Below are 26,105 nucleotides of genomic sequence, written 5' to 3'. Positions count from 1 at the left end.
TGTAATCTTTGAACCCTCTGGTGGTGTACTTGAGGACTGCATGTGTGTAAATACTGTAGCTAATTTGTGGAATCGCTCTTTCGTTTAAAACTTGTTTATTCCGTTAGTGTGAAAATACTTTCCCTGCATCAATATTAATTACCTTCAGGGTTAAATATTGCAGTCATATCCTTTAATATAATTTTATTGAAACATGACATCTGATAAAATACTAAATACTCTGAAATAAAACAATTGTCAATATAGCCCTCAGTTACAATTCATTAAACAGCGAGTGAAAATTGAGCATAAGCATACATCCACACTAGATCTTGCAGAATCTCCAAACTCAATAATTGAAATGTGAAAGTGCAATAACAGAAAATGAAGGTGACCAAGCTAGATTAAAAATATGAGTATCTATTCTTAGATATGAAGTAGAATTCACACCACGTAGTAGTCACTGCCACTCATGTGCAAAGAACAGTGCCATCTAACCCACCACCATTCTCCTTATTTAGCAGAACACATGGATCAACTCAAAGCAGTCAATCATTTCAAGAGACCAATAACTATTAGAAAAGACCCCGCACATATTTCAGCATAATACAATTTGCAAGTGTTTAGGCTGTAGTTATTCTCAGTGTATGCACCAACTCACTCCTGTGACCGTTAGGTATAAAGTGCAGGCTTTAACTGTAGATGTAATAACTGTGTGCAAATGTGATGCATGTACTACAATATGTGGATTAAAAGTGAAGTACTGTGTGTGCAGAAAATACCAGTGAAAAAAATAAAAATATATACCAGAATTACATAGTACGACACTAATAAACCATATTAAATTACTGCATTCATAAAGAAAAAAACCGTTGTGCACAGCGAAAGGTGGCAGAAACAGTATCATACAAGTTCCAAGGGAAAAAGAGGTGGCAGCGGGTATTTTGGTGTATTCTAGCCACTAACAATTTAAACTGCTAAACCATGTCGGAACAATATACTTCTTATAATATTGAAAATGGCTGAGTAGAAAAATGGATCTAGAAAGTCACATATTTGGAAAGCTAGCCTCTAAAATAAATGTCCCATTCATGACATAATATAATTTGGCCACAGATTTGTTTTGCACACATGCACTGTACAGATTTCTAATGTGAATTAGTAAATCTAGGAGAACGATCTCAGATCTCCAACTAGGCCTACCTGAACAAAACAGATTGTCAAAAATGGACACTGAAGAGAACAGTATAAATCTTGGTATACAATTATTTATATGATAGCAAGGATGGCTGATGGAGCAGTCAGCTATAGAATGCACTATTTAAATCAGATAGATTTTGCATTTCCAGTATGGTCCCTGTAAAAGTAGGCTGCTCTCTCCTGTCACGATCATCTCACTCAGGTAAAGGCTTGGATGCGTCGCTGGTCAGATCCATCTCCTCATCACTGTCCCCCATGCCTGTGCGATTCATGACACGGCGCATATTTAAAGGCAAGTCCCCGCGCCTGCAAAGAGTAAATCAACAACTTCAGAGATATTTGGTCACAGGTTTTATAACACCGCAATTAAATACATTCATCCTTTTATGCTTGTTCAAAGTCAAAAGACCCAGTAACATTGTATTTCTGTAAAAAGGAGTGCCAAAAACACCATAACTATAATCGGTCTAACTATCAAAAGGCTGGGTTGTATTCAGAATGTTTCCCCCCAAATAAATTCTGGCATGATCCCTTCTACCTGACATGCATTCTACACCTGTGGCAAAAACCAGAACGTGCACCCCGAGGGGGGGGGGCAGGACCACATTTGGGAAACTCTGCTCTACACAATCCATTTCTAACTAAACCTTGTGCAACATTTCACTCTAATGAATATAGGGTAGAGGGAGGGATGACCATACCTGAGCTTGCTCTTCAGGGTGCTGACCTCTCGGGTCACAGCGTCTTGCGACTCAGTGGCATCATCAAGCTCCCTCTGCAGCTTCCTGCGGTTGGCGTTGGCCCGTGTCACTTCCTCCTCTGCCTCCTCCAGCTGACGCTTTAGCTGACGTGTGCGGTTGTTCGCCTTGTCCGCCTGTGGAGTACAGGAAGAGGACGTTCAATCAGTGGCTGCAAATATATGTATCCATCTATGGAGGCTATACAGTAACTGTGCAAGGTGGTTCAGTGGCTGCAGCTATACAGCATGCGGTTTCTGGTTGTTTTCCCAGATATCAGCGCAGATACAGGACAGGTCTGCACAGATTATCTGGGGTATATTCATTTGTCGATTTCCATTGGAAAACGTTTTTGTAAAATCAATAATTTACTCCAAAAGGAAAACATTTTGCAACAAAAAATAGTTTATTGGACAAATTCAGGTAGGTCCCTCTCCATTTACTTCAGTTTGGTTCCTACAGTAAATGTTTCCGTTGCAAAACAATCTGACTAATGAACACCCCGGATCTTTACAAGACATGGAGATTATACAATCTGCATCCGTCATCTCGCTTGTCTGGTTACATTGCACCTGGAACTATACACACACACCACAGGAGGTTGGTAGCACATTAATTGGGGAGGACGGGCTCATAGTAATGGCTGGAGTAGAATAGGTATCAAATACAAACATATTGCTTCCATGGGTTTGATGCCATTCGCTCCTTTCTAGAAATTCAGCAGCCTCCACTGATATACATTACACCCATGTTGCTACTGATATAGGGGTAGGCAACTGATGTTGGAGTAGGTAACTGATCTAGTTCCATGCAGGGTAGACCCACCTCTGCCTTGTACTGCTCTGTGTTGCGTCTCTCGTCCTCCACCTGCAGCAGCACCTCCTTCAGCTTCTTCTCCGTGCGCCTGACCAGCCTGGACGAATGCTGACGCTCCCTTAGAACAGATAAAAACTAAGTCAAGACATGACTCATGAAAAGGGGCATTTTCTCCTAACCTGCTTCTCAAAATTCATAGGTCAAAGGGGAGGGACCTTGGATCCTCTCCAACAACACATTGAAAAGGAAACAAGGAGAGCGGCCGTGAGAAATTCAGGAAAGACAAAGGGAGACCGCGCCAATGGTTTTTACTTACTTGAACTCCAAGTCCAGTTGCTCCTCCAGCTGCAGTATCTTGGCCTCCAGGGCAGTGATAGAGGCCTTGTATCTGGACTTCACAGTCTCCTCCAGCTCCTGCAGCTTGAGCTTGAGCTCCTTGTTCTGCCGGTCCAGCTGGGCCCGGGTCCCCTCCAGGCGCTGGGCGGTACTACGCTCCGCCGTCAGCTCAATGGTCAGCTGGTCAGTCTAGGGCAGAGAGTGTGGCGGTATGGACAAGACTAGGCATTGAGATGAATTGGACCATGTAGTGGCCGGCCCATAACGTTAGACATGGTGTATTTGTCTCAGTTGAGAACTTCTACTACAAATAGAGCTCTAACAAGTCAGGTTGAAATACTACAAACAGAACTCAATTATTCTTCAACCAGAATGCCTCTTTTCCCTTCATCTCCTTGTGACTAACCCAGATAAATAAAACACTTTCCTCAGTACAGCTCCTCTGCTTTGCGATCAGTTCATTACCTGCAGTGTGGTTCTCCTCAAGCGGTCGTTGACCATCTCTGTGTTCAACTGCTCCTCCTCCAATTCCTCCTCTAGCTTAGCGATACGAGACTCCAGTCTCCTCTTCTCATCCACCGTCAGGGTACTGAGGGGGGGGGGGGGAGGACATTTTGGTTAGGAGGAAGAAAACCCATCACAGATATGGCAAATTCCATGCAAATCAATTTCAGTGTTTCTATGAGGTGTCTGTGAGCCGTACTTCTTAGCGTTGTGGCTGTTGAGCTCGTCCTGCAGTTCGTCCCTCTCTGTCTGGGCCTGTTTCTTGACTCGCTCAGCAGACGCCAACTCCTATGGAAGATGGAGAGGAGTCTGTCATGAGGAGCATAAGAACATGGACAGTGGGGGTGGAGACAGCGAGCGAGGGCCCTGCAAACAGACATACCTCCTGGAGACGGATGGTGTCAGCCTCCATTGCCTTGACCTTCTTTTCGTTCTCCTTGGCCATATTGAGGGCCTCGTCCCTGGACAGACGCAGATCCTCCAGCTCCCTCATCTGATCTTTCAACAGGGCCTGTATAGGAGAGAACCAAACCAGACTGTAGGGCTTGTTATCCTTCTACTGAAGACTGCCTAATTTGTAGTGAGCTGTGAACTACGTTTTTGTCGGTGTAAACCTAACAGCTGTTAGACATGCCTTCAGCTCACTTTTGGTGCATAGAGAAGGTTACCGTGTATGTGAGAGATCAAGCCATTCTCAAAACCAGAAGCCAGTTAAAACCAAAATCCATCAAATGTACTGCTCTGCACTCAGGTAATTACTTCCTGCTAAAATCCCCGACCGAGACTCGAACCCGGGTCTAGTGACTGGCAAGCCAACATCTTTTAATTGGATTGGAAAAGGCTTGTCAATTACAAAACATGTCCTACATGCAGCAACACTCGCAGACAATCCTGGAAATACCAGTAAAAGCAGAGTGCCTCAAAAAGTAGCCCAAAACTCACTGCCCTCCTGTGTGCGTCCCTCTGTATTACCTGCAGTTTCTTCAGCTGTTTGAGGGCCTCGTCACGGCCCTTGTTGGCGAAGCTGATGCCTGCTTCCAGTTCTCCCAGGTCTGCCTCCAGCTTCTTCTTAGCAGCCACAGCCAGGGCTTTCTGCCGCCGCTCATCCTCCAGCTCAGTCTCCATCTCACGCACCTGGGGAACATCACACAGATCCAAGGTTGTGTTTAGTAGGTTACAGTTTAAAAAAAAAAAAAAGTATTTCTTATTGGATAAGTTGAAGTCTCCTCTTCTGGTTTCAGACTGTTTTCTTCCAATATGTAATGAACACAACCCTGTACCTGTTTGACCAGCTGCTTCCTCCTCTCTTCACCCTGCTCGTCTCTGGCCTGCAGGTCCCTGTCGGACTGGGCCTTCATGGCCTGCATGTTGACCTCCAGACGCAGCTTGGCATCCTCCGTGGCCTGCAGCTCGTCCTCCAGTTCCTCCAGCTGCACACGCATCTCCTCCATCTGTTGATCCATGGCACGCTTCGCTTTCTCCAGCTCGTGGACCTGCACCAAGAGGCAAAAAGGAAGAACTTTAGAATGAAATAAAAACATTGTCATTCAACAATGTTCAATGAGGGAGTTTGGGAGGGATGGTGCATTCACATTTTGCAGCATTTGGAAAAGTTCCAAACTACCCTCAAGTCTTTCCTCACATCCTCCCGATTTGCAAAACACATTGGAGGAGAAGGTCAGACTGGATTTGCATTTGTAAGAGTAAGACAGGACGCAATGAATCGGGAACTTGAGTCACCCACTAGCAAAAGTTCAACAACAACATTTGTGATCGGACTTACACTTTTACCAACGTCGTCCTTCGATGAGACCAGGTCATCCATCTCTGCCTTGAGGACCTTGTTGGCCCGGTCCAGTTCATCCTTCAGGTCCTTAATGGCCTCCAGCTCGCGGGTCAGAGTCAGGGCCCGCGTTTCCTTCTCCCTGGCCTCGGCCTCAGCCCGGTCCCTCTCCTCAGCATTCCGGCTGGAGATGGTCTTCTCCTCAGTCAGCATCTGTTATAGGGACAGGCGGAAGGTATTTCAGTATGACAGTTGAGTCAAAATCTATTTTTTTTGTTTTGATGTAGTGCTTGAAGCAAATTTGAACCGGAAATGATTGATCTATACATCATATGATGCATAGATCAATCATTACAGGTTCATTTTATGAACCGCTTGTCATAGGCCAGTGATTAAATCTAGCAAATAACCCCTTGAGGGCTGCCGTGGCTGCAATCTTTGGCCATCCAGGACCAGAGGTGCTCACTGCCCACCTCTGCTATAGAACCTCTATGCCATCACCACCCATCAACCCATTCACCTGGTCAAACTTCCTCTGCTTCTTCTCCAGGTTGGACACCGTCTGCCTGAGGTTGTCCTGGTCCACCATCATGTCATCCAGCTCCTGCTGCAGACGGGTCTTGGTCTTGTCAAGCTTGTCGTAGGCCGATGCCTTCTCCTCCAGCTGTTGGACCACGCCCTCCAGCTCCCGCTGCATACGTTTCTTGTTCTCCTCCGCCCCCTCCAGGGACTGGGTCTCCAGCTCCATCTTCTTCTTCATCTCCGTCAGCTGAGGATAAGGGAAGAGTATGAGAAGTTTGGTAGAAAAGGTAAGGGAGAGGAAGAGATGCACATGAAATGTAGTGCCGATTGGTCAAGCTAAAGCATCAAGTCGTTTCAATACTTAAAATGCCTCAGACTTCATGGTCTGCATGTCCTAGCGTACAAGGTGGCATAGTTCAAAATCAGGAAGATTTCTGTAAGCATTCAGTGAGGTGGTGTAACACATGCATGATAGGGAAAACAAAACTGGATAGTATTATGGAGCTCGAGGGACAGAGGAATGCACTAGCAACCAGAGCTGGTACTAACCTGAGCTTGGAGGGTGTAGAGCTGCTTCTCCGTGTTCTTCTTACCCTGCTCCTCTTCCTCCAGCATCTCCCTCAGGTTGTTCTGGTCATCCTCCATCTGACGCAGACGAGTGGAGAAGGAGAGCTTCTGACGAGTTTCCTCCTGGAGCAGCGCCTAGAAAGAGGACAAAAAGGAGGGAAAGAATGGTTAGAGTGTGTTTAAGGCCATTTCTAAACAGCACATGGGTGTGTGTGCGCGCGAGTCTGTTGGTGAGCGTGACTGTGTGACCGTACCTGTACATCCTGCAGTTGAGACTCTACAGTGGAACAGTCTTTAGTTGCCTTGATGGACTTGCTCTCAACCACACTCAACACGCTGTTGACGTTGTCCAGCTCAGACTAGACAAGACACAGAGAGGAATTAACACAGCCATTTAACCACATCCTCCAGAACCACATCAATCCATTATCCCTAATATACATGCATATATTCATTATCATCCATTAACCCCACCCCCCTCCCTTTTGTTTTTACAATGCTGCTACTCACTGTTCTCTGCGGTCACTTCACCCGTACCTACATGTACAAATTACCTCGACTAACCTGTAACCCCGCACATTGACTCCGTACCCCCCCCCCCCCCCCCCCCCGTCCGTACCCCCCCCCTGTATATAGCCTCGTTATTGTATTACTTTATTTTGTACTTTAGTTTATTTGGTAAAAATGTTCTTAACTCCATTTCTTGAACTGCATTGTTGGTTAAGGGCTCATAAGTAAGCATTTCACTCTAAGGTCTACCCCTGTTGTATTCAGTGCATGTGACAAATACAATTGTATAGTGTTAATCTATCCATCCACCAACATAATACTTTGAAACCCCCCAAAGTGTTCTGGATACCCATTCATTCACCTTCTTGCCTCATATCATCCCTTTCTCCATCGGCTACAGCCAAGCCACTGTATCCAACATCCAGTCCACACCTACCTGCATCTTGGCCACCTTCTCGGCCAGCTCCTTCCTTTGCCTCTCGCTCTCAGAGTGTTTGATCTGCAGTTCCTGGACCTGGGTCTCGGCCTTCTTCCTGCGCTGCTCCGACTCACTCTTCCCCTGGGTCAGGGTCTTCAGCTCGATGGCCAGCTCATTATGTTCGCTTTCCATAGCCTGCTTGGCTTTCTCCACTGACGCCTTGTTCTGAACGAGCAGACACATAGGCAGGAGGTTACGTCGGCGGTTCTCTACCGAAATACTATAACGTACAGCTTGTTTTACTTCGAGGAAAAGAGTTCATATTGTACTGTTGGTTATATAAGTTCATGCTGCTGAAGACTTCATTATGAAATACAAACTATTACAGTAAAACCTTGAATGTTACAGGCAACATAAAATTAAAATATTCCACCATTCACACAGTCATGTTAGAGAACCATATGCCCCCACAAAAAAGAGAAATTCCCATGATGCCTACATATGAACAGTATAATGCAGTTTAAGTGAGCTCTCACCCTCTTGGCCTGCTCCAGCTGTTCGTTGAGCTCGTCAAAGGCCTGGTTGTGTTTGTGCCTCATGTCAGCCACCTGCTGCTCGTGCACCTTGGCCTCATCCTCCAAAACCTTCTTTAGCTGGGTCACCTCAGTCTCACGCTTGGTCCTGAACAACAGGATGGAGCGATTGAAAGTGGTGGAGGAAGACGGAAATTGAGGACTGGCCCCATATGTCTTCTCAACGGGTAATGGTCTATAACTAAAACTTAACATTTACGCATGGCAAACCACTGTCCTTCACCTCCAACTGTGTGTGTGTGTGCATGGACGCTCCCAGTACCTGAGCTCTTGTTGTGTTGCAGTGGAGTCCAGTGTGTCCTCCAGCTCAGTCTTCAGAGCCTCCAGCTCCTCTCCCAGGTCCCTGCGGTGTTTCTCAGCCTTGGCCCTCGCAGCCCTCTCCAGCTCCAGGTCCTCCTGCAGCTCAGAAAGCTGGGCCTCCAGCTCCCGGATCTTCTTCTGGGCCGTGTTCTTGGCCGCGGCCTCCTCCTCTATCCTGGAGGGTGGTGGGGAGCGAAGGGGGATGGGGGTTAGAGTGTAAAGCATTGAAATTAAAAGTCATACAAAAACTATTTTGTAGACTTTGGTTTTACTATATGGGCTCAGATCCTAATAAAACAGCAGATCAAACTCTTTCAATGGAAAGTAAAATAACATCTCGTTCAGGCCAACCAAATGCGGGCCGCAAGCCAATTTAATGTGGCCTGCGTTTCTGTTTCATACATGCGGCCTGTAATGTGTCATTTATAAAATGTCAAACATACTTTGATACACAAATCGGAAATAGAATTTAGGCCCTTTCTCCAAACAATAAATAAAAAGCGTTTCTCTTCCCCCTCACCTGGCCAGCGCAGCCATTAGCTCCTCCTCCTTCTTGGCCAGCTGGGCTCGGAGCTCGGCTATCTGGGCCTGCAGGTCAGCCATCTGGTCATTCAGCTCCGTGGAGTCTCCCTCCAGCTTCCTGCGGTTCTTTTCCAGCTCTTGACGACTCTTCTCCTCCTTCCTCAGCCGGTCTGATGAGGGAGAGGAAACCAGGAACGTCGCAATACTTTAACGCGTCTCTATCCTGGTCTCAGATTGCTCTCAAAAAAAGGCGCTTTTCAGATCAGTACAGACGAAGGATAAGAGACAAGGAAAAGTGGTTCACCTCAAACATAGATTCTATGTCATTGTATGTCTACGGTTCACCTACCCTCCAGGTCAGTGATCATGGCCTCGTGCTTGTTCTTGAGTTTCTGCAGGCTCTTGGACTTCTCCTCCTCCTCAGTCAGGTTGGTGGTGAACTCTGAGATACGTTCCTCCAACAGCTTCTTCTCCTGCAAGTAAACAAATAACCCCACACACACACACGATTACAAAACAACAACCTCAGAAGGTTAAAGTCTGAACCATAAGAACACAACCGGATATTACATTCCAAGATAACACCTAGTCCCTAATTTACTATTACTATTATTAAGTCCATGATTTCTTGCTTTATTGCTGGAATGAATAACTGCCTAATTGATTATTTTACTCTTCCATCCATCTGAAAAAACATGCTAATGCATCAACTTGTACTACAAACCTTAATGAGTTTGTTGTTCTGGTCATCCAGCACCATGACATTCTCCTCTATCTTCTTCAGCTTGGCATCTGTGGTCATCTTCTCCAGCTGCAGCTTCTGCCTGGCTGCCTCCTCCTCATCCAGCTGCTGCTCCAGGTCCTACAGACAGATGAGGGAGAGAGATGGAACGTTGTCATTCAGATGTTTTCACCTCAATTCCTTCCATCACTCCCTTCCTCTCCAAGTTCATTAAAAGTGCCACACCCCTTGGAGGGTGAAATGGAAGGGAAAATGAAAACCAGTGAAAATTGACAATTTGCAAAGGCAATTTAATAGAAATAAAGTTCATATAGTTACATGTGACTAACAGGTTTGGACCACAAGGCTCAATTAACAAGGGAAAGTTAGTCCACCATAAATAACATAAAAAATGTAAAAAACTACCGTGATGTTGGTCTGCATCTTCTTCCGCTCAGTCTGTAGCTGGGTGACCCTCTCCTCTTCCTCCTCCACTCTGGACTCCAGGTCGTGAAGGATCTCCTCCAACTCCTGCTTCCTGGTGGCTAGCTTGGAGCGCATCTCCTCCGCCTCGGCACACAGCTCCGTCTCCGCCTGCAGCTGCTCCTGCAGGGCTAGCTTCTCTGCATTCAGCTGGGGGGGGGGGCATGTGTTAGAAACAGGGCATTGATACACAGCAAGGCTGAAATGCTGGTTGGTTTATGATACTATGGTGTTAAATGGTATGGGAAGTTACTCACTCCATCCATCAACAATGTATAAGACACTAGGGGCGATTTCCTGGACAGATTAAGCCTTGGACTAAATAGCAAACTCAATGGAGAATCTCAGTTAAATGCTTTTTAGTCCATGACTCGTCTGTCTGGGAAACCACACCAATAAGACATTGAAAGGCACCAACTCATAATCGTTCTGAGTGTACCAGTCATTACCTTACATTGGGGCTTAGTCTAAATCCATAGAAATATAATTACTAGAAGGGACACTCCATACCTGTTGCTGCTTGGCCTCAAACTCCCGCAGCTGCTCCTCAGCTTGCTGCTGCCTCTCCTTGGTCTTCTCCAGCTCATCCTCCCTAGCCTGCATCTCCTCCTCCTGCCTGGTCACCTGCAGCAGAGGCTTCACCTGGGGGAGTAGGGGGAAGAGGATGGGGACTCAGAACGATGTAAGTAGCTGAGGAGTAGGGGATGAGGTCTGCAACACTGATATTAGGACGCTCCCATATTGATATGCAACAGTGCGTGTACCTTGGTGAAGAGCCTCCACCACTGCCAGTTCCTGAGTTTGAGGTAAGCAGCACAGTTCCTCTGGATCACCTTCATAGCAGTCAGCTGCTGCTGTCTCTTTGTGAAGGCTCTGGAGACAGAAAAAAGACGTTCATCAATCTACATGATGTTATTGGAGTATGTGTACATAGCACGCTCACACACCAACTAATATACAGTAGAAAACCCACAAGCCAAACCTATGCTAGTTACTACTCTAAATGGAGAGTTCCTTACTTGCGGGCCACGTATCCACGACACCAGGACTGGAAGCTGATGATGATGTCGGTGATCTTAATGTCCCTCTCCTCCTCCAGGTGGGCCAAGACGCCGGCTCGGAAAAACACCTTACTCTGGCCAATCCGGAACAGATTGGAATCCAGCTCCAGGGCCTTGATCTGGGAAGAGGAAGTAGAGAGGATGACATTCAGGAATGACATTGGAAGACTGCTGAATGATGGTTTGTTCTGACGCCTCTTACCATGAGCACACAGGCTTGTTTGCCATCCATGAATCCCTTGGGAATGGCGTTGGGAGTGAGGATCTCATATCTGGGAAAACAGGAGAAGTTTAAGATAAGACATTGAAAAGCAGTAACAGGCTATGCTGACAGCGAAGCTGATAAACAGGTAGGAGATGACCACACAAAGATAAGTTCCCGTGGTTACCTCTGTCTGAACTCCTGGAAGACGATGCGGTTGGGGAAGCCCTGTCTGCAGATACGGATCCCCTCCAGAACTCCATTACACCTCAGCTGGTCCAGAACCAGATGGGGCTCCAGCTTACCAGCCTGACAGTGACGAAGTGAAGAGCCAGGATTTTAAAATATTAATTTTATAGTATGTGCTGAAGCAAAGACCAACTGCCTATGTCTCGTATTTATTATTTAATTTTATAGTCAAAAACTCATTGATCAATGGAATATTTGATGACTGCAGACACCATACCTTCTTCTCGTGGTTGGGGATGATGCAGCGGACGAAGTTGGGGTTGGTGTTCCTGAGAGTGGTCATGAGGTTGGACAGCTGCTCCTTGTAGAGCTGGCCCACGGTGCGGAACATGCCCTTACGGATCTTAGTGGCCCCGTGCATCCCCCCGTCAGACATCCCAGCAACTTTGTCCAGGCCCACAATACGGTCCACTGAGAGAGAGAATGAAAAGGAGCAACAGGATCATAGATAACACTTAACTCATCTTTCACCATGTACTTTCAGTTCAAACATACAGAAAGGTTGCTGCAGTTCTATTGGCCAACACCAATCATGCAGTGCCATGTACCAACAGTAGGTGACATCACACTATTAGAGTCTACAGCCCAACCCAGTTACTTTCTAGTCTAGTGGAGGCTGCTGAGGGGAGGACGGCTCATAATGAATGGTATTCATGCATTTGATAACCATCGTTATGAGCCCTCCTCCCCTCTGACTCCACTGGTCTAGTCAACTCTCAGTATCTCACGAGACTTACCGTCTCTCCAAAGCTCCGACACAAACTTGTCAGTGGACTGGTTGAGCAGCGTGGCCACGTTGTCATTCAGGGGGTCCATGTTCTTCATCAGCCACTCATCTGCCTTGTAGTCCACCTGGGGGGGGGGGGGGAACCATTTTGTGATCACATAACTTATTGACTGGTCAGCTGTGGTATTACCAATTTGCTCAGGTTCAAGATAAATGAGGGTTGCAAAATGCCCAGTTTCAGAAATCCCGGTTGTAGGATCGCTGAAAACTTTAATAAAGTTCCGAATTTTACCACCCAATTAGTGATTGATAGATTCACCACGAGTGGTGAACTGACCTTTCCAGCGTAGTGGATGATGCAGAAGTCAGCAGAGTCCTTGAGTTTCTTGGGCTTCTGGAACTTGGGGTTGTTTCCCTGCTCCTGAACCACCTTCTCCACAAAGCTCTTGTCCGTGGCCTTGGGGAACCAGCACTCTTCATCCAGCAGAGCCAGCACACCAGGAGGACTGGCCTAGGAACAGCAGCGAGAAAGGTGGAGGCATAAATCCAGTGCATGTTGGGTAGTGCAGGACATTTAAAACATGCTAACTTTAGGGGATATTGACTTGCATTGGTTTTGGGAGTGGGGAAAAATGCTCAAGTTTACCTGGCTGCTGTCACCAAATGTTAACAAAACCAAAAGGATGGATTGCCGTTTATGCTTGTCCAAAGAATGTGTAATTTGGAACAGAACAAATCACATAAGCCTCAGGTCCATTAGGGAAGAGGTGGTAATGGCAATATTCTTACATGCTTCTCGATGAGGTCGATGCAGGGCTGCAGGTCCAGGCCAAAGTCGATGAAGCTCCACTCGATGCCCTCCCTCTGGTACTCCTCCTGCTCCAGGACGAACATGGTGTGGTTGAACAGCTGCTGCAGCTTCTCGTTGGTGTAGTTGATGCACAGCTGCTCAAACGAGTTCAGCTACAGGAGAAAGCGGGGAAAAAATACAAGGTACAGATTAATTAGACAGACCTTTTTGGTGGGAACTTAGAAATGCAACGTTTATCTTAATGTGAGAAAGCAGTAAAGATGTCCACGCACCATCTAAATAGAGATGAAGATACATTTTGAAAAGCAATTGACAATGACCACTCACGCTAATCCATTGTTTTGTATTCAATGACCAACAAACAAACCCCTTTCCCACGATCTTCATCTCACCTCAAAGATCTCAAAGCCAGCGATGTCCAGGATGCCGATGAAGGAGGCTCCCTGTCTCTTGGTCTTGTCCAGGGCCTTGTTGATCCTCATCACCAGCCAGCGGAACATCCTCTCGTAGGAGGCCTTGGCCAAGGCCTCCACCGCAAACTCAGCCTGCTCCTGGGTCTGGGCCTTCTGAACGTAATCCCTGCCCACCTTGATCCTGGGGGACAGGATGGCCCGGGTGAAGTCGGTCACGTTCATGCCCAGCAGGTGGCACACTTTCTGGGCCGCTGAGGGCGAGAGAAAGGGGTGGGTGAGTGGGTGGTGCTGGATGAATGGAGAAGGTAAGTGATTGTAGAAGCCATGAAGGAGGGTTGCAGGAGACAAAGTCTCATTAAGGACCCAAGTGGTAGAGTAGAGGGTGCACACTTTTGTTCCAACCCAGAACACACTTGATTCAATTCAATCACAGAGCTCTTGATCAGTAGAAACAGGTGAGTTAGTGCTGAACTAAACATAAAAAAAACACAAAAAAAACAGAAATGATTAGTGAAAAACAGATGTAAAGTACCTGTGTCATCGGGCATGGAGGCCTGGTCAGAGTTGCGCTCCTTCTTGAAGCTCATGTTGCCCAGCTGGAGAACGGCAGACACAGTTTTCAGAAGACCTGACGGAGAACAAGACCATCAATCACAATACATCAGTTATTTACAGAAACTGCATTGATCTTGAAAAAGCTATTTGAATACTGTAGTATTCCAGGCTAAGAATCAGGTGTGACAGAAGGGAGTTTGTACCTATCCGCTCCTCCTCTGGGATGCTCATGATGTTGAAGGCGTCCATGGTCTCCACAAACAGGTCACGGTCCTGCTGACCAGGGATGGTCACGTTCCCGTGGGTCAGGAAGCGGTAGTTTTTGTAGTCCTCCAGACACAGCTCAGCTGGTTAGAGAGACAGAACAGATAAAGGCAGATACATGCATTAGTTATTACAAGTTATAAAGCATATCTGCAGGCTTCAAGTAAAAAGTGTTACTGGATATAATTTGATTTAAAATCAACTTATTTTACAGTCCAACCATTATACTTATAATAATGGCCGGCATGTAGACTAGCGGTTAAGAGCGTGGGGTCAGTTACCGAAAGGATGTTGGTTCAATGTGCCCTTGAGCAAGGAACTGATCCTAATTGTTCCTAAGTCACTTTGGATAAGAGTTTTTGCTAAAATGACAAGTAATCATTTCCCCGTACCTCCCCCCCAAAAAATGACATAGCATAAACATTGATATAAACTGAGTTTGTTGGTCACTCACAGCGCATTTTGTCCCCAGCTCCTGTGAGCATGTAATAGAAGACGTGGAAGGCTCTTTCATCCTTAGCCTGTCGGATGGCTCTGGACTTCTCCAGCAGATCTGGCAACATGGTTCGTCAAGAAAAAAATAACTCCACAAGACAACCAATATGTTGTGGAATATTTGATGTTAATTAATGTTACAATCCTTAGTTGCTACATCAATTTTTGGACTTATAAATTAGTGACATATACCCATTGATTCTTGAAGAATAACTTAAACTGCCTCATTAGCTTAGCTATACTGCCGTGCACCATCAGAACCCAAAATATAAGCTTGTTTGACTCCAATGTTTGTAATCAAATGTAAACGTTAAACACTGTATAGCTTCAAGACATGGCTAAAATTAAAATGTTGCCATCATGGATGGTCAGACCTCGCACCCATAGCTCTAATCAATGAATTTGTGTGTTTATTTATCCAAGCCCATCCCTCAGCTTTTTCAACTAACGATTCCAGCTTGAAGGCTGTATACGTCCCTCAAGAGCTACGAAGACGCATTGATCGAAAGGATACAAGTTTCAATGTTGGCTCCCACAATATATCCATTGACGTCAAAGTTGATCCGGATAAACTTCCCCTAGAAAGAGAGCGAAGGCGAGATCTGTCACTTGTATGGCCAGGTGGCAGTGGATCCAGTTACAGTCAATACTGGTCTCGTCATTAACGTCACCACATAATTGCGCAAAGACGCAAAAAAACTAAAATAATCATTTAAAAAAAAGGTTCTTACGAATCTGGAGGAGTTGTCATTCTTGACCGTCTTGCCGTTTCCAAAGGCCTCTAGGATGGGGTTAGCCTGCAGAAGTTGTTTCTCTAGCTCCCCCTGGTGACAACATGCATGCAGTAGATTCACAAACATACTCACAGGTGATACCAAATGTTATCATTATGGCAGTAGGACGGCAGGATGACTCAACATGAGCATTCATGCAGTAAGATGCTGCAAGCATTGCATTTCATCTTGGCGAGAAGCATTGGGAGCACCCGCTTGACTCCATGTCTTAGTCGTGGAACTATAGCCATGTTATGCACAGGTACACTCAGTGGCCAGTTTATTAGGTATGACCATCTAGTAGCGGGTTGGACCCGGGGCATCAATTCTACAAGGCGTTGTGTTCAAATGATGCTCAATTGGTATCAAGGGACCTAACTTGCGCCTGGAAAACCCTTCCCCACACCACCAGCATGTACTGTTGACACCAGGCAGGATGGGGCCATGGACTCATGCTACTTTCGCCAAATCTTGACTCATCAACATGACTCAACAGGAACCTGGATTTGTTGAACTAGGGAATGTATTTCCACTCCTCAAGTGTCCAGCGTTGGTGATTGCGTGCCACTGATAGGAGTGGAACTGTGTGGTCGTCTGCTGAAATAGCCCATCCGTGACAAGGATAGAGGAGTTGTGCATTCCGCTGTTATTTGCCTGTTTGTGGCCCTCCTGTTAGCTTGCACGATTCTCCTTCGACCTCTAACAAGCTGTTTTCACCCACAGCACGGCCACTTACTGGAAGTTTTGTTTGTGGCACCATTCTCTGTAAACCCTAGACACTGTCGTGAGTGAAAAGCCCAGGAGACCAGCCATTTGAAATACTGGAACCGGGGCGCTTGGCCCTGACAATCATACCACGCTCAAAGTCGCATAGGTTACTCGTTTTGCCCATTCTAACATTCAATCAAACAGTAACTGAATACTTCAATGCTCGTCTACCTGCTTTTTATAGCAAGCCACGGCCAGTTGACTCACTGTCTGTAGGAGCAAACCATTTTTCGTGAATGTGGTGGAGTACCTAAAACTGTCCAGAGTGTATATTGCCTTAGATGAGTTTATCATAGACATAAATTAGCAGGTGTGCATAGCTGTAAGCAGTAAACAGCAGGATATGCTACCATTATGATACAAACCAAGAAAGTATGACCCCAGGGAAGCTATAATTTCCTAATAAACCCCCACACACATTCATGTTAAATATTCCACATTCCGACACTCTCCCGTCCCAACCACAAGCCCAGCCTTACACAAGCACAAAAGATAAGCACTTAAAGTACATTCGAGACAGTCGCCGAGATCCCAAGACAGCACACAGGCATGGAACACCCAAAACAGATTAAATCAGCTTGTTGTTGTTGACCGCTTGTTCTAAGACCAACCAGATGAGGTGGACAAAGGCCCGGGAGTGGGGTGGGACAGGTCAGACAAACATGAGATTGGGTTACCCCTTCAATACTAGTGTGGCCTGACTCATGAGCACTTTGTGTGTGTTTAGCCATCAGCAACTTGAATTTGATTCTAGGGCTGTGTTTACACAGCATCCCAATTCTGATCTTTTCCCCCCTTCACTACATATCAGATCTTTTTCAGAGCTGATCCGACTGGTCTTTTGACCAATTAGTGAAGAAAAAAAATAGATCAGAATTGGGCAGCCTGTGTAAACAGTCAGAAGCATTGTTACTTGATCTGCTTTAGTATGCAGTCATTTGAAATATCATGCAGTACTCTTTTCGGCCTAAATCTCTAAGGTGTTAAGCTTTCGGTATAACATAACACTTCATCACACCTCAAAAACATCCTTTCACCTGTACATTACACCACCACACAGCTTGCATACAGACTGCAGTTAGTAGAACATACATTTACATCAAGGGGGGAAAAGACGCTGGCAAGCGGGAGAGATGGCGAGCGAGAGGGAGCGATAACTCACATGTGCTAACGCTGCACCCTAGAGATGGGAACGATGGATAAGAGAAAGAGTTTATCACAAGTACTAGCCTACAGTGGTAAAACAAACTAATACAGTGTCACGCAACTGAGTCATTACAGTCCCATCCAATGTCAATCAACCCAAATTCAGGAAATGGGTCCCTATTCATAAAGTGTATCAGTAGGAGACACTGCTGATCAAGGATCAGGTTGCCCCGTCCATGTAATTTCGCTCATATTGAGAGCTAAAATGCTAAAACTGGTCCTAGATCAGCACTCCCTCAGACGGTTTATGAATACGGGCCCTGGTGACTGCAGGGAGGTGAGGCAGGCAGGTCCGGACCTGAAACAGGAATGTTAGGAACAAATACCCTGACTACCCAGAATAAGTACAGGGGGATGAGAAAATGAGCAGCAGCACAGGAAAACTACAGAGGACAGAATGGAGGTGTAGGACGAGGGGGAGTGAGGAGGTGAAAAGGAGGGATGGTACTGACCTGGTCTTTCTTCGACTTAAAGGAAGAGGCAACGTGTGCCAGATACTGGATCACCTTCTTGGTGTTCTCAGTCTTTCCAGCTCCCGATTCTCCTCTGCAGGAAAGGAGAGAAATAAGACAGAAATGAGAGGGAGGGAGAGAACAGCAGTTGCTGATTGAAGATGGGAACAGACGGCAAAAGACATCTCATAGGCGCTAGAGAACAAGCATAAATAAAAACACAGGGAAGATTGAGCAGAGACATAGCTTACGTGCAGAGGATGGACTGATCTTCACGATCTGAAATAGAAGACAGAAAATACATGTGAGTGTGTGTGCGTCACAGGCGTGTATGTGGCACAGGTGTGAGGCATCACGTTCTCTCACCCTGCATCATACTCCTGTAAGCGTTGTCTGTGATGGCGTAGATGTGAGGGGGCATCTCGTGTCTCTTCTTCCCCTTGTACATCTCAATGATATTCTCGGAGTAGATGGGCAGGTACTTGTAGGGGTTTATCACCACACAGAAGAGGCCAGAGTACGTCTGAAAGTTACAAGAGAAGGGACTTTGAGCACACAGGCAACACTAACCATCTATACCAAGATTCTGACCCAAATCTCTCACAATATGGCAAAAGATGAACGTGAACAATATGCATTACAAAAAAAACAAAAAAAGTGAAAAAATAAATAAAAATAAAATAACATATTTAAAAAAAATATATTAATTTTTTTTTTTTTTTAAATAAGAAAATAAAATTCGGCTATCCAGAGTGCTGTGTATTTATCAGAAATGTAAATTGTTCTGGATACATTAGTTATTTTACACGCATGTACGCGTATTTAGGTGGATTCTGTCTTTATGTAAACATGTGCATATGAAGCATGCAAAACACTCACGTAGATGAGGCCAGAGTAGTAGCGGTCCTTGAGGTTGTGCAGCACTGAAGCCTCGTTCAAACACGTGAGCTCAGCCATGTCCTCCACCTTACTGAACTTGGGAGGGTTCATCTTCTGGATATCGTCCTTGTTCACCGTCACCTTCTTGCCTGTATCGGCTAGCTCCACCACACACTCCTCTCCCTTCTCTTCCTTGACGGAGCCGGCCACGAACCCCAGCGTCTCCGAAGGGATCCATACTAGCTTCTTGGTGGCCCAGTCGGCCTGGTCTAGGGGGTTGGCGACCTTACCACTATCTCTGTAGAGGAACTTGTCCGCTTCCGACATGGTGGCTGTAGGACGAAGACAATAACAACGATAAGACCAACCAGGAGGTAGGCTGGAGAAAGGACAGTGAGACAGAACATGGTGGAGAGGAAAAACACGAGTCATGGAAACACCCAGTGAAAAATAAATTGATGATCATGGTTTGGCCCAGGAGTTTGTCCTGAACACATGACCAGATTTATCGAGTTTGGCTTCTCCCTGTACAATAACTGCTTTGCTTCTGACATGGCTGTAGAATGGATACGGAAAATAGGACAAGTGTCCCGAGAAAAAAAATAAATGCAGACATGCTGAGCTAACCTAAGATTGTTACAGCCCAGCAAATTATTTTGGTCGAAATGCCTTACTTTAAAGTGAGGGCCAACTACAAACAGCATGCAGGTGCAGTTCGGACCGTTCCAAATGACTAAAAGGTACAGCTCAACTGACGTCATTATTTTGGTCATACGGCATCCCGTTCCTTGGATTTAATACCTGCGAGACAAAGTTTGAGTGAAATGTTTCAGTGTATAATTCACTCAACCCGTCTAAGTTCAGATCATATGCACAGCATGGACCTAAAAATGGACCTATATCAAATTACTGAAACCATTTCAGAACGCGTGATCATTGTTGAGAACGCTGAACATGAGCTTGTTCTACAAGGTTAAACATGCGATTTCCATTTGCTGAAAATGCATTATGCGTGAAATAAACGTGTTACATGAAACGTGCATCTCAGGAATATTTGCCATGTATGAGGACGCTCACACACCCCTGCAGGCACACGCTCACGCACGGCTGCACGCTAGAGGTTTTACTATGAGGTTGTACTATGAGGTTGTACTATGAGGTTGTACTATGAGGTTGTACTATGAGGTTGTACTATGAGGTTGTACTATGAGGTTGTACTATGAGGTTGTACTATGAGGTTGTACTATGAGGTTGTACTATGAGGTTGTACTATGAGGTTGTACTATGAGGTTGTACTATGAGGTTGTACTATGAGGTTGTACTATGAGGACGATCCTCTGTAAGCTGGGTAGATTTTCTCACGAGAAGCGTTATGGACTGACTTTGGCCAAGCATAAACTGGATCAGACTCTAAATGGGTTGTGACAATCAGGAATTGTGCATGCACACATCATTGGAGTCACACACACACACACACACACAGACAAAACCAGTGACACACCTTTCCATCGTGACCTTTGGCACTTACAAGCTGGTCTTTCTCACTCCTGCTTCCCTCTACATGACGAGACAACTTCTGGGCAGTGACCTGGTGCTCCTACATACACACTTCTCTCCCACAACTGTTCCATACATTGCATCTTAACCTTTCTCTTGTCTTCCTATCCCTTAATAACCAAAAACAGAACACTCCTGATATTGCTTGATGCCTATGCTCGATGAAGTTGACATGAAGGAACTACCTAGAACTTTGTCTAATAAGAAACGCTTGGTTTTTGTTTTGTTGCAAAACAATTTGCTATAATGAATGCACCCCAGCTGTCATGTATTACATAATGTTGTCTTAAGGACAAGTAAAGAGCGGTGGACCAGTCAGAGGAAGACAAATGAGGGCTCCCTAACTTCCTTTGAAGGGGAACAGACAACAGGACAGCCAGTGAGGAATGTCTGGAGCAAGTTTAGACGGAGACATTCCATTATACTCAGACACCACTCCCTTAAGAACAGACGCCACGTCCCTTTAAGAATACCTTCACTCTTCAGGTTAAATTGATGAATACAGACATCCACATCTTAACCTAATACTTCCCCCTTCTATCCTTGGGCCTGTATTCATAAAGCGTAGCAGAGAAGCCCTAGTGATGATCTAGGATAAGGTCCCACCGGTCCATAATCTTATTCAATATGATCCAAAAGGCTGATCCTGGATCAGAACTCCTAGACTGAGGTGCTTTATGAATACAGACCCAGGTATTCTAGGTCAATTTCTATTTCTATCTGCTTGCGTCTCTAGCTATGACCCTTTCAAGGGTGTGTGTGTGTGTGTGTGTGTGTGTACATACTCATGGGCCTCAGGCTACAAGTATAGACTACAACGCCCAGTCTTAACCAGTTTTTACCTCCATGGTAACATTGTAATTACATTCCAGGTGAGATCAATATCTTAAGGATTACATGACTTGTACAGGGTTGCCTTGTCCACCATTATAATTCTGTCTCTTAGGCTGTATTTACACAGACAGCACAATTCAGATCTCCCAATTTGTCTTGACCAATTAGATCAGATCTGAAAAAGAGCTATGGTGAAAAGATCTTAGGTGATAATTCAAAAGACCAATAAGTGGAAAAAAGATCAGAATTGAGCTGTGTGTAAACGCTGCCTTATACTGGGTGAAGGCTAATGAAGCTGTGTCCAGATCCATTTCAAGGTTCTCTCCTGCTTCCATGCAAAACATCACCGGGTGTCGATCATGTCACCCTTAGCGCCTGAGGTGGGGACACAAAACAGTGTTTGTGTCTAACCCCTGTTCCCAACCCCTGTCCGCCCTATCAGGGAGAAAGTGTGAAATAATAGGGACAGAGAGAAAGGGGGATAGAGAGGGACAGAGCGATAACATCCAGCTGGATAACATCCAGGTGTCTCTAAGTTCATTATGGGCTCAGACTGATGCTCTGATTAAAGACAGAGGGGGAGGATCAGCTCAAGGATCTGTGTCCATGCTGTTGGCTGCCCACTACATGTGCCAGCAGGAGTGGACTACTAAACCAGAGTAAACCAGTGTGAGTAGACAGCTGAAAAAAAAAAATCAGGACTGTTCCCACTCATAATAACCCACGCATGCTACCCTGATCCCAGATCAGTTTGTGCCGTCTCGCCAACTCCTTGTCACTCAGACCGAACGCGACAAGAAGTTGGCACAAACAGATCTGGGATCAGGCTGATCTCATGCACATAAGCCCCATCTGAAACACATAGGAGGAATGGGTCCTCGTGGGAGACATGAGGAAATGCAGACAAGACGACCATGAGAATGTGAGACTTTCACAGGAATGTGGGTTTTCAGCAACAAAGTGCTAACTGTGGGCCAACTTCCACAGGAAGTTGCGTGATATGGTGTTGCAGTGTTGACATGCATTTCCTGAGGGTCTTATTGCCCAACTTCAGTATAGAAAGGACACTACTGACATCCACAATTGATGGTACCCATTGTCAGAGTGTTATTAAGAGGATCAGAGAGTAAGCCCATAGTGGGCTGTGACTCAAGGATTTCCTAGTCACCTTTCAACTCCTATGACTGGCTTGTCAACTCAAATGACTAGTGTGGCAATTAAAAAAGGGCAATTACACCACTTTTCAACCTAATTTCCATCATCTCCAGCACAACACCAGTGTCCATCTACATATTTGAAAAATGCACATACATGTTTAAAAGTTGCTGGAGATAATGATTGAGGTTGAAAAGTGGCAGAATTGCCCTTTAACACAACTCCTTATCCATTCACTCGATTGACCCGGCATGGTTCGTCTTGCAGTTGCCCGATTAGATTTCCGTGCATTGGGTCTAGATCTGGGTTCAAAAAGTACTAGAGAAGGTAAGAAAATGCCAACTAGTCATTATAAAGCAGCAGGAAAAATAAAAAATGTATTTGGCAGGCCGGTAGCCAATGCTTTGCGGCCTGGTGGTTGGGAAACCCTGCTAGAAATCCTGTATGGCAACTCATCCAACTCTGCTATCAACCAGTATCATTTACCTATGTTATGTAGTCATTGTATCTCAAAACTGTTGTCAGACAGCATAATAAAGTCCTATAGCTCAAGCTGCTGCAGATGGAGGTGGCATGTGGCTGTCTGTTAAAAGGGCAGGGGGAAGCCAAGCTAAAGACTGGATTGAATGGAAGCCAAGAACACAAGTGTGTAGAGGTGTTGAAACGTGTTTCTGAGGACAGCAGGGCAGGCCTGTCAGAGCTAGACATTAGCCAGTGGTGACCTCATCACACCTGGTATTAAACAGCATTTTTTGAAAAAAAAAAAATATATATATATATATCATGAAATTAAGCCCAGCTAGTATTTGACCCATTTAAAAATATTTTATATATATATTTAGTTTAAATGGGTCAAATATAAGCTGGGCTTAATTTCATGGAATAGTCCCAACAGTGCAAACATCACCCATCTGGCACTCCAGGTAGGCTTAATGCCCCCCTACTTAAAACCTTGACTCTTAGGTAGATGTATAATGTAAATTTGGGACACTCCAATTAGTATGATGTGTTACATGTCATATGGTATGTATTCATTTGTGGATGGCCATCATCCATTTCATGTGGTATGTATTCATTTATGGATGGCCATCATCCATTTCATGTGGTATGTATTCATTTATGGATGGCCATCATCCATTTCATGTGGTGTTACAAATTCCAATTTGTTGTCAGCAACGTTAGCTAGGTGGCTAACGTTAGCTGGGGTTAGGGGGTTAAGGTTAGCCAACATGCCTAGCTGCAGAGTAGCTAAAAAGTAGTCGGAAAGTTGCTAAAACTATCCGTGATGAGATGCGAACACACAACCTTTGGGTTGGAAGAAATTCGCTTTATACTCCTGCCCGCTCAACCACCCTACTTTATTTTTTGTCTTAAGTAACCTTCTGTCATACGTAACTATTTTTATTTTACCTTTAACTTGCATCCTTTCGGTTACTAGTCCAACGCTCTAACCACTAGGCTACCTGCTGCCCTACTATACCAAATGTAACATACTAATATGAGTCCCCCGGATTTACATTTACTATATTACGTGTAGTCTGACACCAGGCTGTCTCTTATCATCTAGTTAATGCAGGTACTAGGAGTGGCAGGCATTAACAACGTTAGTATCTATAAAAAAATTAAAAAAAATGGGTGGGGGAAGTAACTAAGCAAGATGGTAGATATGATTAGTACAATCATATAACTCTATTTTAAGGTGTGTATGGTCTAGTCCCCAAGGAAGGACTCGATTCCTACCAGGAACATTGCATTCTGCTAAATAGCTTTAAGACAATGCAGTGGCCTGAGTAGGACATTCAATGAACTGAATACAGGTTTGGCTCAAAAGTTGAATGCCACACCTTTACCAGACAAAACAACGCAAACACGAGACTCAGTATTTCAGGTGCCAAAACCATTTGAATGCAAGTGTGTGCAAATTGTGTATCCTTAGGGTAGATCCATATCAGGGTGTGCGTGCGTGCATTTTGTGCTCCAACCAACCCTCCAAGCCATGGTCTCAAATTACAACTTCAAAACAAGACAAGCAAACATCAGATAAATTGGCAGTGTTGGAGAGCAGTGTACTCCATTTAGTCCAAATGTATATTTTTCCACATCAGACCTGCCTAATTCTCACTTGAAACATGGTTTGTTTAATAGGCTAAAATATACATTTTCCCCAGAAAGAAAATCTGAAATGTCAGACTACAAATTGCAAGAACAAATCACTTTGGGATCATATTTAAACAAAGTGTATTTTAGCCTTCAGTTGAGTAAACCATGTCTTTTTTTAGGGTAGCTTTAGTGTAGTGTAGCTTACCTTCTTTCAGTGTGAAATGATTGGTAGCTTAGTAAGCTATATTTTCAGCTTAGCTTCCCCAAAACAATAAATTGGTCAACGTAAAAGTGCACTAGTAGAGGGTTGATGGCTGTGGTTTGGAATAGCCACCAAGTTTGGGCAGCAGAACATAGGATTGGACACTGGCTGGGTATTGTCATTGTTAATTACTTGTCAGGACAAGGTGAAATAACCATTGTTTGCACAGGTAGCCTACAATTGGTTTACCCTTGCAGATGCTGCCATCCAGGTTAACTTTACTCACTGGCTATACTCAAACTGTCACAGTGCAAGCTTGACAGGACTAATGTGAAATGACTAGAAAGAGAGGTATCAATATTAAGTCCCATCAACTAGCAATGTAGTTTGCAATTTGTCCAAGTGTCCCTTTGTTACTACCACCCGACTACTTTCTCACCTGAAGCAGTGACAAGGCTACCTTGACGTCGAGTTGTGCGGATGCTGCTGGACGAATCACCTTCCGATCTACATTCGCGATGTAACGCAAAAACTCACATGACACAGAACTAATAAAAATAACCTACTTGTCTGTCGTCGTTTGTAGAGTTTCCCGCAACAGACTTCGAAGAGAGCACTAACATATTATAAATAGATCTCATCCCACGAGGATTACAGGAGGGACCGACTGATAGGTAACCTTGATAAAAAAAACGTTAAAAAAAAAACTTACCTTCTACTCGGTTGTAGGCACTACGGGGTGAATTCGTTTGCTCTACCGGTTTCCGTGTTTGCAAAGGCAACTTCTTCCGCGCGACAGCAAACTCAAGAAACCCTACTGCAGATTATTTCCTTCTCAATTATCTCCCTTTCTGTTGTCTCTGCGCCGGGCGTGACTGAAATAGGGTGGACATATCTAAACTATGATCCGCCCACTTTATCATTCACAGGTGAGAAGGGTCTGACTGCGGCCCGCGTCCTCGCCAAGACTAGGCAAGAAACGCCCACGCCCATAGAAACCCCACCCCCTCTTGTATTGGCTATTGGCTACTTACATTTGAGTAATTTAGCAGATGCTCTTATCCAGAGCAATTAGGGTTAAGTGCCTTGCTCAAGTGCACATCGATAGATTTTTCCCGTAGTCTGGTCAGGGATTCGAACCATCAACCTTTCGGTTACTGGCCCAACACTCTTAACTGCTAGGTTACCTGCTGTCCTTGTAGCATTTTAGCTAAGCCTAACCCTTGTCCTGATCATAACCTCATTCTCCTATCCCGATACATTAGGTCTTCTACCTGACACATGGATTATCATAACCTGCTAGTTAATTATGCTAACCTGCTACATTAGTTCTCCTAACCTGCCACGTTAATTATCCTAATCTGCTACATTAGTTCTCCTAACCTGCCACGTTAATTATCCTAACCTGCCA

General features: G+C 45.1%; 1 protein-coding gene across 3 annotated transcripts; it reads right to left on the bottom strand.

Annotated features, from left to right (window-relative positions):
• Nucleotides 1-166: 166 nt before the first annotated feature.
• LOC106564685 (myosin-9) lies at nucleotides 167-25,641 on the bottom strand. Of its 3 annotated transcripts, XM_014130926.3 has the most exons (42): nucleotides 25,407-25,622; nucleotides 25,134-25,201; nucleotides 18,847-19,178; nucleotides 18,334-18,490; nucleotides 18,219-18,246; nucleotides 17,968-18,061; nucleotides 17,472-17,489; nucleotides 15,500-15,592; nucleotides 15,283-15,346; nucleotides 14,728-14,826; nucleotides 14,213-14,356; nucleotides 13,987-14,082; nucleotides 13,434-13,705; nucleotides 13,020-13,193; nucleotides 12,568-12,741; nucleotides 12,241-12,355; nucleotides 11,721-11,914; nucleotides 11,442-11,563; nucleotides 11,255-11,324; nucleotides 11,011-11,171; nucleotides 10,756-10,864; nucleotides 10,502-10,633; nucleotides 9,935-10,141; nucleotides 9,512-9,649; nucleotides 9,137-9,260; nucleotides 8,786-8,957; nucleotides 8,228-8,440; nucleotides 7,909-8,053; nucleotides 7,391-7,597; nucleotides 6,699-6,803; nucleotides 6,427-6,579; nucleotides 5,876-6,124; nucleotides 5,356-5,568; nucleotides 4,853-5,065; nucleotides 4,545-4,706; nucleotides 3,955-4,083; nucleotides 3,772-3,860; nucleotides 3,534-3,657; nucleotides 3,049-3,257; nucleotides 2,742-2,850; nucleotides 1,881-2,053; nucleotides 167-1,485 (listed from the first exon to the last, which is right to left on the bottom strand). In XM_014130926.3, the coding sequence occupies exons 3-42, from the start codon at nucleotides 19,171-19,173 to the stop codon at nucleotides 1,374-1,376; spliced, it is 5,889 nt and encodes a 1,962-aa protein (XP_013986401.1). In that variant the 5' UTR covers nucleotides 19,174-19,178; nucleotides 25,134-25,201; nucleotides 25,407-25,622; the 3' UTR covers nucleotides 167-1,373. The 3 variants fall into 3 exon arrangements, with proteins under 3 accessions (XP_013986401.1, XP_013986400.1, XP_013986402.1); XM_014130925.3 differs by lacking the exon at nucleotides 25,134-25,201 and having other exon boundaries at nucleotides 25,407-25,641; XM_014130927.3 differs by lacking the exons at nucleotides 17,472-17,489; nucleotides 25,134-25,201 and having other exon boundaries at nucleotides 25,407-25,641.
• Nucleotides 25,642-26,105: the final 464 nt, after the last annotated feature.

The sequence above is a fragment of the Salmo salar genome, chromosome 12 (genome assembly GCF_965601325.2).
Source record: "Salmo salar chromosome 12, fSalSal1, whole genome shotgun sequence".
Taxonomy (NCBI): Eukaryota; Metazoa; Chordata; class Actinopteri; order Salmoniformes; family Salmonidae; genus Salmo; species Salmo salar.
Note: the sequence above shows the minus strand (reverse complement) of the source record. Positions and strands in the feature narration are given on the sequence as shown.